This window comes from Poecile atricapillus, chromosome 1 (genome assembly GCF_030490865.1).
Source record: "Poecile atricapillus isolate bPoeAtr1 chromosome 1, bPoeAtr1.hap1, whole genome shotgun sequence".
Lineage (NCBI taxonomy): Eukaryota > Metazoa > Chordata > Aves > Passeriformes > Paridae > Poecile > Poecile atricapillus.
In genome coordinates, this window is record NC_081249.1 from 115,335,324 (window position 1) to 115,350,113 (window position 14,790).

The 14,790-nt window shown below is 49.4% G+C and overlaps 1 protein-coding gene across 1 annotated transcript; it reads left to right on the top strand.

Annotated features, from left to right (window-relative positions):
* The first annotated feature begins 65 nt into the window (after positions 1-65).
* On the top strand, positions 66-4,035 carry DNAJB13 (DnaJ heat shock protein family (Hsp40) member B13). The gene is made up of 8 exons (XM_058834726.1): positions 66-233; positions 840-943; positions 1,162-1,323; positions 1,541-1,698; positions 2,431-2,544; positions 3,225-3,338; positions 3,425-3,501; positions 3,853-4,035. The coding sequence occupies exons 1-8, from the start codon at positions 166-168 to the stop codon at positions 4,004-4,006; spliced, it is 951 nt and encodes a 316-aa protein (XP_058690709.1). The 5' UTR covers positions 66-165; the 3' UTR covers positions 4,007-4,035.
* Positions 4,036-14,790: the final 10,755 nt, after the last annotated feature.

A 14,790-nucleotide genomic window follows, 5' to 3' on the forward strand; every position in this document is an offset into this window, starting at 1 on the left:
CATACATGCGTTTCCATGAGAACTTGGGGATTTTTAAGAAAAAAGAGATGAGGGGTGAGGGTTGAGCGGGCCGGTGGAGTGCGGAAGTGAGCGGAAGAACTACATTTCCCGTGATGCCCCGCGCGGCGCGGACAGGAAGTCGTGTTGCTATAGCAACGGGACGCCATGGGGCTGGACTACTACGCTGTGCTGGAGCTGGACCGCGGGGCCACCGCCGACGACATCAAGAAGGCGTGAGGGACCTCCGGCATCAGAGAGAACTCCTGGGCCGGGGGCAGCCGGGGGGCGGCGGTGGGAGAGGGGCGGCCCCGTGAGTGGCTGTGCTCGGCCTTTCCCCGTGCCCCACAGCGGGGACTGGGAGCGGGGAAAAGGTCTGGGGGCTGTGCGGGGCAGCCCGGGCTGGATGTGGGAATGGCGTGTCTCCTGCCCCCTTCAGTGGGTCTGGAGGGGCCATGGCGATACTCTGAGGGCTGGAGCCCCTCTGCTCTGGGGCCAGGCTGGGAGAGCTGGGGGTGCTCACCTGGAGAGGAGAAGGCTCCAGGAAGAGCTCAGAGCCCCTTGCAGGGCCTGAAGGGGCTCCAGGAGAGCTGGAGAGGGGCTGGGGACAAGGCCTGGAGGGACAGAAAAAGAGAGAACACCCAGAGGGCAGGGATGGATGGGATACTGGGAAGGAAATTGTGGCTATGAGGGTGCCCAGAGAAGCTGTGGCTGCCCCTGGATCCCTGGGAGTTGCTCCAAGTCCCATCCAACCTGGGATAGTGGAAGGTGTCCCTGCCCACGGCAGGGGGTGGGAATGAGATGGGCTTTAAAGTCCCCCCAAACCATCCTGTGATCCTCAGTTATCGGAAGTTGGCCCTGAAGTACCACCCATTAAAATGCAAGGAGCCCTGGGGGCCGAAGAGGTTCCAGCAGCTGGCAGAGGCCTACGATGTGCTCAGCGACCGTAAGTGGGGAGTGACCCCTTCCACTGATTGCAGGGGCAGGAATGGGGTGTGAATTCCTGGTTCCTGGCAGGACCACAGTGACCCACAGCCCAGCCGGGAACTGGCACACCCTCCCATGTCTTTCCTGCAAACCCTCTTCTCCAGCCTCCACCCAAACAAAACCTGCATCTCAGGCTGGGGCTCTCCCTCGATTCCCAATGCTTCCTTGTTCCCCAAGCTATGAAGAAAGGCATCTACGACAAATTTGGGGAAGAGGGGCTCAAAGGTGGCATCCCCTTGGAGTTGGCGAGTGACAACCCTTGGAGCGTTGGATACGTGTTCCATAACAACCCTGAAAAAGTCTTCAGGGAGTTCTTTGGAGGAGACAACCCCTTTGCAGGTATGTTGGGAGACCTGGGGGTGTCAGCTTTCCCCAGCTGCTCCTTTCTGGAATTCCCATCAAAAAGAGGGATTAGGGAGGCGAGGCTGCCATAAACGCTCCTGGAAAGAAAACGCTTCGGGTGGTTCCGGGTGGGAGAAGATGGGAGGTAAAGACCCCGGAGGGACCCCCCAGCTCGGACCCCAGTGAGGGGCTGTCCCTCTGCTCCCTCACACAGAGTTCTTTGCTGAGGATGGCTCGGAGGTGCTGCTGCCCTTTGGAGGGCCCCGAGGCCGGGGGGCCCTGCGGCGGGACCCCCCCATCGTGCGGGATCTCTACGTGTCCCTCGAGGACCTGTTCCATGGCTGCACCAAGAAGATTAAGATCTCCCGCAGGGTAGGAGGCGAAGGGGGCGGATTTTGGGGTGAGCTCTGCCCTCCACACTGAGGATTTGGGGATGGGCCTGCCCTAGGAGTTTGACTCAGGGAGGGATTAGCACCAAACCCAGAAGGACCTGAACCAGTGTTCTCTTCCCCCAGCCTGGCAAAGGGAATTCAGCACAGGAGGCAATGGGGGAGCGGGTAGGAAGCGAGGGCTGATCTCAGAGATGGGTGGAGAAGGAGCTCATTGTGTTCTGGCCTCCCATAATCCCATTTTCACATTGCATTGTGTCTCCTTTTCGTGCCCTTGGTGACCTCTGTCCCCCTCCTTGTTGTCCCAGTCTCCTGGACCCAGCCCTGCATCTCTCCTGCTCTAGGACATGAGGAAACAGCCTTGAGCTGTGCCAGGGGAGGTTTAGGTTGGATATGAGGAAAAATTTCTGCACTGAAAGGGTTGTCAGGCATTGGAATAGGCTGCCCAGGGCAGCAGTGGAGTCCCCATTCCTGCAGGGATTTAAAGCTGTGTGCTTGTGGCACTTGGGGATATGGGTGAGTGGTGGCCTTGGCAGTGCCGGGGGAACAATTGGACTCCATGATCTGGGAGGTCTTTTCCGAGCTAAATGATCCCATGATCCTGTGATCTGATCCTGTTTGTACCCACGGCCACTTTGGTGTGGAGGACAAGCCACCCTTGGCCTTTCCTCTGGTGAGCAGAGCACTCTGACCCTCCCTCTCTGTGAACCCCCAGGTGATGAACGAGGATGGGCAGACAAGCACCATCAGGGATAAGATCCTAACGATTGACGTGCAGCCGGGATGGAAGCGCGGCACCAGGATCACCTTCGAGAAGGAAGGAGACCAGGTAAGCACAGAATCACACAAGAGTCAGGTTTGGAAGGGACCTCTGGAGACCACCTCACCCAACAGCCCTGCCCAGGCAGGGTCATCTGGAGAAGGAACTCATCCAGGTGGGTTTGGGATGTCACCAGAGAGGGAGACTCCATGCCAGAGAGGGAGACTCCATGCTCCAGTCCTGTGCCCACTCCATGGAAAAAGTTCTTCCATGAAGAAGCTCTGTTTTCCCATTGCTGAGGGCACTTGGCAGCAGGACCAACAGAGGCTCAGCATTACTGTGCTCAGAAGCACTCTGAGGAGCCATCCCTGCCTGGATTTTCCTTAGAACAGGCTGAAGAAAAAAGAATTGAAAAGGGATGGGTTTTCTTCCTGACTGAAACAGTTTTGGATTTGCCCTTGGCTGAGCAAGCATCTTGGATAAAAGACTCCTTTTTCTCTGAAGGGAAGAAAATACCTTTCCCTTCTCTTCTAGCCAGCTGAAAACAGCAACAAGAGGGCAGGAATTTGTGGCAGTTTTCCCTGTATAAAATAATTTTCAGTTTTCCAAGGACAGGCTGGATGTGGCTTGGGGCAACCTGGTCCACTTATGGCAGGCGGTGGAACTGAATGAATTTTAATGTCCCTTCCAGCCCAACCCAAACCACCCTGGAATTCCATGATTCTGTGATCTTTTTCCCTCTCAATTAGGGCCCAAACATCATTCCAGCTGACATCACCTTTGTTGTCCAGGAGAAGCTTCACCCCAGGTTCAAAAGAATCGACAACAACCTCCTTCACGTTGCCAGCATCCCCCTGTCAAAGGTAAAGGGCCAAGTGAGGGGACAGAGCTCCACCTTTGGGCTCTGGGGCTGCAGCAGCAGCTGCTGGTGCCACTCCATGCCCAGCAGGCGCTGACTGGATTCACCCTGGATGTGTGGACGCTGGATGGGAGGCTGCTGAACATCCCCATCAACGACATTGTGGAGTAAGTGCCAGGGGAAAATGGGGGCTCAGGGCTGAGCAAGCACTTGGGAGGAACTTGGCCTGCTCCAAAGCCTTTTCCAGCAGGTTTGGGGCTGCAGGAGGAGGATGCCCACAGTGGGTAGCTCTTCTGGTCTGGGGCCGTGTTGCTGGGAGCAAAGGCAAGGAGAGGGCTGGGTGTGGGTGGATGAGGGTGGACGCTGGAGCCTGGAAGAGGAGGACAGGCCCTGGTTGAAGCTGGAGGAGCAAATAACCTGAGAAACCCAGCTGGGGCTCTGCAGGTGGGGCTGGGGATCATGGCCCCCACGTTGGGATCATCCCACAGCCCCTCTCAGCCCCTTCCTTTGCTTGGCAGCCCCAAGTACTACAAAATGGTGCCGGGGGAGGGAATGCCGCTGGTCCAGGACCCCCAGCGCAAGGGGGACCTCTACATCTACTTTGACATCCTCTTCCCCAAAAGGCTCAGCCCTGAGGTGAAAACACTCTTGAAAAGCATCCTCCAGCCCTAGGGACAGTGACCTTCCCCCTCTCCCCCTCCCTTATTGCCCACCCCCCAATAAAGCTTTGGAGCCAGCACTGGGACTGGGCAAAAGTTCTTCCAAATGCTGGGAACCCTAAGCCACAGGATCACCCAAAAACAACAGCCCTGAGGCCTGGCCTGGATCCTGCTGGCTTTGTGGTCTCTGCTCCCACCCTGCAGCAGCAGCTCTGCAGCCCCAAGAGAGGATTTGGGGGGATGGAGGGAGGCACCCATGGTCAAGACCCTGCCCACTGGCCTCAGTGCTTTATTTTCCTAATCCCAGAATCCGTCCCTGCCAAAGCTGAGCCCTGACAGCGCAGGGAGAGGTCAGGTAACGCTTGTGTTGCCTTTTCCAGTGGCACTCCAGGGCTGGGAGAATGCCCTGAAACGGGAGGAAACGCTGACCCTGCTGCGATCAGACCCCATAGGGGTGGTTTATTGCAAGTGCCACTAAGGAATAACAGGAAGCTGTGCCGGGAAAAGCAGCTGAAGGGAACATGCCAGGGATATCCCCATCCCAAAGCCAGCGTGGGTTGGGATATTTGGGGTTTAGTCAGCGCAGTGAGATTGTGGGTGCTCAGTGGGGCATCCCCCACTCACCCTTTGGAGAAACCAGTGAGAACATCCTGGGTGAGGGATGAAGGCACCTGGGCACAGGGGCTGCCTCACCACGAGCCAGGAGCATGTCCAGAGATCAGCTGAATCCTAGGGAATTCCCTCAAGTCTCCCACAGGGACAACAGTGGGGCTGTGGGGATGAGGGTTATAAATAGCCAATTCTTTGGGATGTAAACCTGTCATTGTCCTGATCCTGGCTGAGACCTCAGATCCCTGAACACCACAGCTCCATCACCCTAGAGGAGCTCTGTGGATTCCAAATTCTGGAAAGAGCCTCCAAACTGTTGTAGGATAATACTTTAGAATGTCTCAAAGGGCAGCAGCTCCCGCACCCCTGAGCACCACAATTCCACGATCCCAAGGGATCCCATGGCTGCAGACCTGCTGCTCCTCGGGTTCTCCACAGCCAGCCGGGATCCTGCATTCCCAGGAAAGGGACATTAAACCGGGAATCAGGGAATCCCCACACACCTCTGCTGTGAGAGGTGACACCAATGCAAATAGAAAAGTGCCTTGCTCCAGCATTTTCATCCTTACCTATTTTAGCCATTAAAAAGATGCTCCTTTTTCTTACTCTATTCTTTGCCTATTTTATCACAACCATTGTCGCCCCAGATCCCACTTGTCAGTTATTCAATCATTTACCATTGCACTTTGGACAAAATAAGGGACACCAGGGATGCTGGACCACAGGAAATCTACAGGAGAAACCCATTAGAATCCGACAGAGAAAGGTTTCAAGGTATTCCACAACACAGAAATCTGTCCATGCCTTGTCAGGCCACTCCGGTTCTGTCACATCCACCTGAGCTGTGCAGGCGAGGCCAAGGCTCCCCTTCCTCCTGGGAATATTAATAATCATAATATTGTTAATAACAGATATGAGATATCAATATCAGACATTGCCAATATCAGATATGAGATAGCAGTATCAGACATTTCCAGTATCAGACATTGCCAATATCAGATATCAGTATCAGACATTGCCAATATTGGACATTACCAATATCAGATATCAATATCAGACATTGCCAATATCAGATATCAATATCAATATCAGACATTTCCAGTATCAGATATTGCCAATATCAGATATGAGCTATCAATATCAGACATTGCCAATATCAGACATTGCCAATATCAGATATCAGATATCAGATATCAATATCAGATGTAGCCAATATCAGATATCAGATATCAATATCAGACGTAGCCAATATCAGACATTTCCAATATCAGATATTAATATCAATATCAGACATTTCCAGTATCAGATATCAGATATCAGATATCAGATATCAATATCAGATATTGCCAATATCAGATATCAATATCAATATCAGACATTGCCAATATCAAAGTTCTCTGCCCACCAAGGACACCCCAGGCAGGAGGGACATTTCTCCCACTCTCCAACAGAGACCTTAGGGAGATTTTCCAGCCTGGCAGGTGCTCCACTGGGCAGCTGTCCAGGCCAAGTAGCTCCTCTGGATTTGTGCAGTAATTGGAGCTAAGAAAGGGACACTAACCAAGTATTCCAGGCTGACTGGAATTAAAAGATGCTGGCCAGAACATTCTGACTGGGAATTTCATGCAAGAACCCGAGGAAGGTGAGACACTCACTGGAGTGGGCTGTACATGGATAATCCAGCCATGAGAGGGCAGTGAGACCCAGCTCAGAGTGAAAAACATTTCGTTTACAGCACTTCTGGCTTTTGCTCTGCCAGTCTGTTCAGTGAGAAATTGTTTCAAAATTCCCACGACCTCTCTCTGCTGCGGTGCAAATCAATACAAGGGTTTGCTCCTGCTCGTGCTGGGAGGAGAAATGAATCCCAAAGAAAGAAGCTTTTACAGCTGATGGGAAAGGTTAAAAAGAATAAGTTGGCAACACTGCCCTGTGTGTTGCTTGTCACTGCAGTTGTGCCACAGAACCTCTTCCAAAACATCAGAGAGCACCCCAAAACCGTAAGCAGGCAAACCCCAAGGGTTCCCCATTCACTCCTAGCTCAAATCACTTTCCTTGACATACATTTTATCACCAAGAGACCTTATAATTAACTATCTTATCCCCAAAATGTTTATTGTCTCCCCTCTGGATTACATTAATTTTCCCTCCAAAATATTCGTTGTAGCTTTATAGAGCTACTCAGGTTTTACTCCCAAATTTTCCTTATCTCTCCACTACTGATCACCTCAGTTTACCTCAAAATATTTGTTCTCTATCATGGAGATTACCTCAGATTTTAACCTCATAATTTTCACTACCTGGCAACTTCTAATTACCTCATTCTTACCTCAATATATTCATTGTCTCCCCTACAGATTAACTCAGATTTTATGCCCAAACTCTTCATTTTGTCCCCTATAGATTACCTCAGATCTTTCCTCCAAAATGTTCGTTGTCTCTTACACTTCACAAAAAATAATATATTCCATAATTAAAAAGAGAAAGTTGCTGAAAAGCAGTCAAAATTCTCAGTGAAAAAAATAACAGCATGGAACTAGGAAAACGAGCTAAGAGCTGAAGATATTTTTTTGCTTAATTTCCTTATGATCTACAATAAGTGATAATTTTACACTGGGAATGAACACTTGGTTCCTCTTAAAGGGAGGACAGAGTTGCAACGTATTGTGAGTGTCATGAATTGTTTTACCACTCGAAGAACTTCCCAATTTTCTCAGTGTGGCAAAGAGAAGGTTCAGAGGAGGAATTAAAACCCAGGAACGCACCTTGCTTTTCTAATTTGCTGCTTAGCTGTGCCAGAGTTTAAAATGTTAAAATTCCTGAGCACCCTCACCTGGCTCTGCTCTGTTGGTTGAGCTGAGTCACTTGAAAATATAATTTTCAAAATTATATTACTTATAATTAATAATAATACATAAAAACGATACGTTGTTATATCACCCAAAATAACATTCTGAGCAGTTTCTTGGCGGCCGTGTCCCTGCAGTGGTTCCCGGGGAGGCCGGGAGAGGGCACATCTCCATAAGGGATTGATTTCACTGCTGCTCAGCAGTGCCAGGGAGCATTTTCACTCTGCTCACTCAGCCAGAAGCTCGGGGTTTCACCAAGTAAAGCTGCGGCTTTTCTGCTTTCCTTTCTCCCCCTCTTTACTCCTCGGGATGAATTTCCAGGCTGGCTGGAGGCTGCTTCGCTTTGCCACTTGGAAGCAGGAGATTTGTGGAATAAAATCTGTTTGGACTCAAAATTGTTCAGATGGAGCCACAGAGGAGCCTGCAGGACCCTCATCTGTGCCTTCCCCGAGGTTCCTGGGGGATGATGTGCTATTATTACTGGGATGCTCTCTATGAAAAGCCCAGAACCCTGAGAAAAGACAGATTGTTCTGATCTGGAGAGTGCACGGGAACTCACATCTGTCTCTTGTTTCTGATACATGTTATAGAAGTAATAAAATGTAGCAAGCATTCATTTAAGTCATACTGAGAAGCAAATTTTCATGATTTGACAGAAACTCAAACCATTTCACTTATCATTACAGAGTGAGGCCGGAAACATGAGAACTTGCCTATTTAAAGCTTTTATAAATAGACCCTAATTCAGTTTTCAGTGGCACTGTGATACTCCAGAAATGGAGCCCACAGCCTAAATGCTGAATGGCAAACCCTTCAGCAGCAGCTAATTAACACCGCTGGTGCATCTCAGACAGCCCCTGAGAGAACCAAAACATCTACCCACTGAAGAGCTATTTAAAACTACCTGGGACAGAGTGACTTCACGCAGCGATTCCTGTGTGAGTAACAGCGGGCTCTGCGTTGTTCACATTTCAATTGTTTTCTGTGATTCCGTTTCAAATCACCAATTTCTCGGGCTGGGAGCAGCACACATCCCAGAGGGGAATGGTGGATTTCGGGTGAACCCCTGGAAGCCGCTGTTTCTCTCAAAGTCCCGCTGGGTTTTGCCCGCTGCTCTTTAAACCCTGCCTAAGCAGAGCTCTGCTTTACACCAGACCAGCGGGGCTGGTGAGAAAGGAGGGATCACTTTACAAAGCTCCCTATTTGAGCAGGGATTAACAAGGCTTGGAGGCAATTTGCAAACACACAAACTCTTCCTGGCTGCTTCTTCCAGAAGCGTTTTCTTAGAGCATCAGGCAGCCCCAGGGATGCAGAGGATGCAGAGGGCTTGGCTTAGTTGTACCAGTCCCCCTTCACAGGCTGCTGTGAAATTCCAGGCTGTCCATTCCCTAAATCCTTGCTGGGGTACAAACCCAGCCCATGGCTCAGGGACACCACTGGCAAACCCCTTTTCCTGCTCTGGAGTTTTGACTGAGGTGCCTGTGAGCCCCAAAGGTTTTATTTAGAAATAACCCACCAAAAGGGACCACGTTCCCTTCAGGGCACATTTCCTGAACAAAACTCTGGCCTGTCAGGTTGCTTCTAACCTTTAACAGGTTCCACAAACTGAGAGGAAAAGCCCTTGGATCAGCAAGGAATGGGTCCACAAAGCCCCAGATAATCCAAGGCTGTGTGGATCTGTCATTCAGATAAGGCAGATCCATTTCAACACCAGCTGGAGGAAATATGGTTTTAAAAGTTTATTAAACAACATGGTATATGTAAATTTGGTCAGGAAACACAGAGACATATCACCCTGCCAGGACACAAAGCAGAGCTGTCCAAAGCAGAGAGAGCAGCAATGAAGAGTCTGAGATAGGGTTGTTATCTAATCCAGATAGCTCAGAAAACAGAAACCCCAAATAGTTGAAATGCCAGGAAAATCACACTCTTTCCCTGTTTTTTTTTTATTTTTCTTACATCTTGGAAAGCCAGCTAAGGAAGTGGTTGAACCACACAGGGCAGGAGATATTGAATCTGCTGGTGAGGTTTTATTCAAATCCAAAATGCTAATCCAAAAGTCACCTCCTAGTTTCTGCTTCCTCTTTTGCTTCTCAGGTATGCTCCAGAATATTTGCCTCACGAGCTACAGTGACTCTGAAATTGCTGCCTTTTCCTCTGAAGAGAATTATCTGTCTGTCCTGGTGACATGTGACAGTTTTTTGGGGGGATGATCACATCCTTCTCCTTGCAGACTGCTCTGCTTGGAAGAAGTAGATGTTATCTTTGAGAACAATGCCGTGGAAGGGCTGTCAGCAAACAGCCTCACAGCATTTGGGAGCCCACAGCTGGCTGCTGCATCTGCAGGGCGCAGAACTGAAATTCTTGAGAATGGATCCCTGAGCCTGACTGGGACATCCTGAGGCTGATTTAGCAGACAGAGGTCACATTGATGCTGATCAAAACACCCAGAAGGACAGGAGACAGAGTGCCAAAACTTTCCAATGTCCTGTGTGAAACTCAACTAAAACTTACCTAATTTTCATCAGCATTGGACAATCCACTGCCTTCACTTACTTCTCTGTGCTTTGCTGTGTCTTTTGCTCAGTTTAACCTGGGTTAAACCTGCCTTTCCATGGGCTTGTCCCTGTTTTCTCATGGTAACTCAGCTCAGAGGTTTTTGAGGTGTCAGCTCTGAAGCTCTGCTCCTGTCATCACCAGATCTGGTGGGGATATTGCCAGTGGTGGCAGAGGAACAAAGATCAAACACTGTGAGTCTTCTGCTGAGGTGAACTTTGAAACTGCTCACTAATTCAATCATTTCATGCACTCTGGTTTCTAGCACGGCCCTAACTCCCTTCCTTCCTTCCTGGGGAAAAAGAAACGAGGACACTGAGAGAATTGGATGCCTTACAGATAAACTGGCATCACAAGTAATTGCTTGCTGTCTCTGTGCTTGGTGTGCTAAGAAGCCTTGGAAGCACACAGGAGCCCGAGGAGATGTGCCACGTGTCAGTCAGCAGGGAGAGCAGCACGAGCTAGCTTTTCCTCTGGGACCTTTTGTACATCACAGCCGTCGTGTTCCATCAGGCTGCTGGAGCCGCTCCAAGCTGCAGGAAAGATGTCCTCCCTTGGATGTTTTCTTAGCAGAGTGGAGCATGTTCCAAATGTGCAGCTTCCAGCTGGGTGCTCCCCGAGGTTAACTCCCTATCAGGAGGGGAACGAGGAGGCAGTTTCCTTCCAGGCTGCTCGGTTTTTGTCTGCAGCAACCCCAGGGCCTCCCTCTGGAAGGGTAGGGCTGCTTGTTTCACAGGAGAGCCGTGGCCCTGCCTTGTCACAGGGCTTTGGGTGTCCCCCAGGCCGTGTTTGGAGGTGTTTCACGCGCACTGTGCCAGTCCTGCAGGATTTATTTGGTTTTACTCATGGAGATGGACTCGCCCGTCTGCCTGTTGATTTGTTTCTCCCTGCAGGAACTTTTGATGGGAATTTCAGCCAGGTTTCAGGAGTCTCCGAGGTAACTGAGGGCTTTGTGAAACTCAGCAGTGCAGTGAGAAAATTACATAGTGTCCTACTGAGGGAAAAGTGGGCAGAATTAAATTATGATCCATTCTGGACCCACAGAGCCACAGAGGAGCTGCAGCACGACAGGTTTCATCTGCTGCGGGTGTGATGTGGGATATGGAGCAGCTGGAGCTGCTGCAGCATCAGCAGAGGGAGTGGGGATTAGGAGCTTTGCTCCATGAGAAATCCTGCAGTTTTTATACTGTGTATTTGAGTTTGTGGCCCATGTTCTATTCAAGCCCAAAGCCTTTTGTTTAGTGCATCACATCACATCAATGTGGCAAAGGTAATTAAAGATTTTAGTAAATCAAGCTGATTCAGTGGCTGTATTCTCTGATGCCATCTCTGTTTCTATACTAAAGGAAATTGTTTCATGTTAAAATAACAATAATAATAATAAAAAAGAAACAGCCACCCAAGTTCTAGGGGTTTTCCTCAAGCAGAACTTGCTTTCATTTCCTCTCCAGGCTCATGGTCCTGGAGCTGGGGTAACACAGGCCTGGTCACAAAGAGAGGTTTTTACCTCTGGAAAGGGGGGCACAGGGGAGCCACGGCCAGTTCTCATGTCTCCTATCTGTCTCTCTGGAGTCTGAGGTTCCTGGCAGTGGCAGCAGCTGGTTTAATCAATAAGCTAAATAAACACCCTTCATCTGGAAAGAGTTAGAAGCTCCATGGAGCAGAGGTGAGCGAGGAGTGGAGTGTTCAGTGCTGCTGTGTGAGCTGAAGGGCTCAGCAGCGACTTGAGGAGAGCTTCCCTGACCCCTTTTGCCTGTCCCCATGGAATGGGAGCTCCTGCTGTTTATTCCCACTCCCAGGGACTCCAGCTGTCCCAAAACCAGGTTGCTTTGTCTCCCTCTGATCAATGTGTGTACAGCCACATTTTCACGTGTGGCCACACTCTTCCACACCTGCTCATGTTTTCCCCCTTAGCATTCCTGCAGATCCCATGATCCCGTGCCCAGGGTCACCCCCAGCTCATGCTCGAAGCAGTCAGGGAATCCTCAGCTGGATTCAGCCACCCTGTGGGTGGGACAGCTCTGTGTGCTCAGAGCTTCCCCATTAATTGGCAAAAGGAACATCAAATCGTGCCTGCAAGGAGTGACTGCCTCCTCTGGGGTGGAGGCAGGAAGAACCTGCCCTCAAACGCTTGCCCAGGCAGAGAAACTTGCTGGGAGGTCTGGGAGGGGTTAATAACACATAGAATTGGTGGTTTTTTTGACAAAAGGCTGATGGTGAATTTGGCAGAGCAGAGGGTGGCACCTGAGAGCAGCTTTTTGTTCAACAAACCCCCTCCCCAAACCATCCCAGGCTGGCACAGCGTCATCACTCGAGTATGGGGAGGTACAAAATTGGAACCTGTTTTTGCCAGACAAAAGCTGGCAGCCCTGAGAGGTATCAAACAGGGACCCAGTCCTGGTTCATCCTCAGGCCTGCCTGTGAACCCTGGTAACAGAAGGATTTGGCTACTCTCAAATCTCAAAGTAAAGCTGGTGCACCTCAGCCAACTTCAACGGGGTTTTGCTTCTGTCTGCAGGGTTGGTGACATCAAAGTAAACAAAGCAAACTCCTTTCTGTGTCTTTTCAAAATCCTGCTGATGTGTCCCATGACTACTACTCCCAGTGACACACATGAGGCTGATATTTTTAGTACAATATATCATTTAGAACTTCTTTTTATCCAATTAAGAAATGAAATCTAGCTAACCCAATTTATGCCCCGAAGGAGAAAACAAATCTCAGTTTCTTGTACAAGTATCAGGATTGTACAAGTACTATTTCCCAAATCTGAAACAAAACCTGAAGGAATTGTCACACAGCCTTTGCTGAGAATTGTAGACCCCACCTAATGAAAAACAATATTCAATAGCTGTTACTGAGCTGGTTTTGGTTGCGTTTTTTTGGTACAACTTCAGTCCCAAAAAATGCACCAGGTGAGAATGGATGTAAATATGAGTTAGTAAAACTGTCATCATCAGCTTCTGCTAGGAGTAGAGGGTTCTGGAAGCATTACCAGGTGTAATGCAAAGTTGTTGGGGAATAATAATTCAAACAAACCAGAAACTAAAAAAAAAATCATAACAGATACTTGAATTGCATATCTGGGAACATTTTCATTAAACTTGCTACATATTTATATTAGATTATTTATTTTTTTTTATCCAGATGGAGAAAATAAATTCATAGGAAAATAATAAGTATTTTGCAGACAAGTTCACCAGAAGGTGATGGGTGAAAACCATTTGCAATCTCAGCTAAAAGTAAATCAGAAAACTGTTATGGACAGGAGGGTCATTGGAAGTCTGTGCATTTGACAAACCTCTCTGCTTGTTTTGTTTTCAGTTCGTGCTCAGGGGCTGAAAATCAAACACAAATGTCAAAGGTTCACCTGGTTCTTCAGTCTACTTGTTTTGTTTTGTTTTGTTTCTTAAATGCTAAGTAAAAAAAAAAAAAAAAAGACAAAAAGAAAGAGGGAATGGTGTGAGCACGCACAAACCTTTTCAGTCAGGTATTTTTCCTTCAGACACCTGAAGCTTTTCTTCCTGGTTGGATGTCATTAGCATATAATTAAGGCACCAAATCTGTGCCATTTTCCTGTATGCTTAATGGGGTGAGTTCCTGAGGTTTCTTGGGAGGTTTCTTCCTCCCAAACTGAGGTCAAACAGTTAACCAGTCATTCCTTCCCTCCTTCTATTTATAAGCCATAAGAAGCAGGATGTAGTAACATTCTCTTGTGGTTCACCATAAGGAAAAGATTCCATTTCTCTTCGGAGACAATCCCCAACAGCCCTCACAGCAGAACTTCTCTTATGGAGTGAAAATGGGGGAAACCTCTGTGTGTGTGTGTGTGTGTGTGTGTGTCCTGTCTGCCAGGTCCAGCAGCAGAGGAAGCCCCTGGTGCTGGAGAACCTGGTGAGAACCATCCTCCCCTTCTGCCCTACCACACCTCTCCTTCCTCCTGCCCCTCTGTCTCCTCATTCATTCCAACATTAGAGCTCTTCCTCCAATCAAACGCTGTGTTTTCTCCCCCAAATCCATGCCCTGTCCCTAAGGATTGCAGTCCAGAAATTTTAGCCAAGTGTTTGAGCATCCACAGAGCTGTCTAGAGGGGAATGACACCGGCCCTGCAAGGGCACCTGGAATTCTTCCTGAGCCTCTGTCAGAGCCCTTCTCTGAGCCACTCCGTCCTTTGTAAACAAAGGAGCCCAGAAGGGCTCCATGAAGTCTCCTGGCCCTCAGGGTGCCTGGGAAGAGCAGGGGATGCTGCCGGGCAATCCAGCTGGAAAAGCAATTACTGCCTTCCCAGCAAAGGAGCTCAGGGCTGAGCCCCGGCCCCTCTCCAGCTGCAGACAAAGGCAGAGACAAGAGGCTCTCTGAGCCCCAAATACCTTTTCAATGGTGAGGAGGAAACGTCCCACGGGTTTTGTTTTTCCCTCCAGGATGTCAGCATCCCGTCCTTTTGAAATCTTTGTGTCGGAGTCCCCACCTCCACTCAGCACCGCTTTCCTCCGGGAAGAGCTGGGGGGAGGCAGGAGCAGAAACCATCACTGGCTTTCAAAAGAGCCAACTTCCCCCGAGAACAGCCGGGGTGCTCCTTGACATCACACGCTTCGGGCTACCCAGCACTTGAAGCTCTCCTGATTTTTCTCCTTTCCAAGATGCTCCTTGATGTCTGTGTCCATTCCTCCCCCTTTATTTAAAGCCCAAGGCGCTGCAAACCACAGCAGCACAGAGAGAGCTGGCTGCATCCAAAAAAGGAGCAATTTGCCTAAATCTTGCCTTTCAATATCTGTGGCATTAACTT

What these genes read in the sequence shown, in the direction of transcription:
- DNAJB13 (XM_058834726.1), top strand. Translation starts at nt 166, where the DNA reads ATGGGGCTGGACTACTACGCTGTGCTGGAGCTGGACCGCGGGGCCACC. An exon ending in CTACGATGTGCTCAGCGACC is followed by an intron (nt 944 to 1,161) that starts GTAAGTGGGGAG and finishes TTGTTCCCCAAG; the next exon opens with CTATGAAGAAAGGCATCTAC. An exon ending in CCCATCAACGACATTGTGGA is followed by an intron (nt 3,502 to 3,852) that starts GTAAGTGCCAGG and finishes TTTGCTTGGCAG; the next exon opens with CCCCAAGTACTACAAAATGG.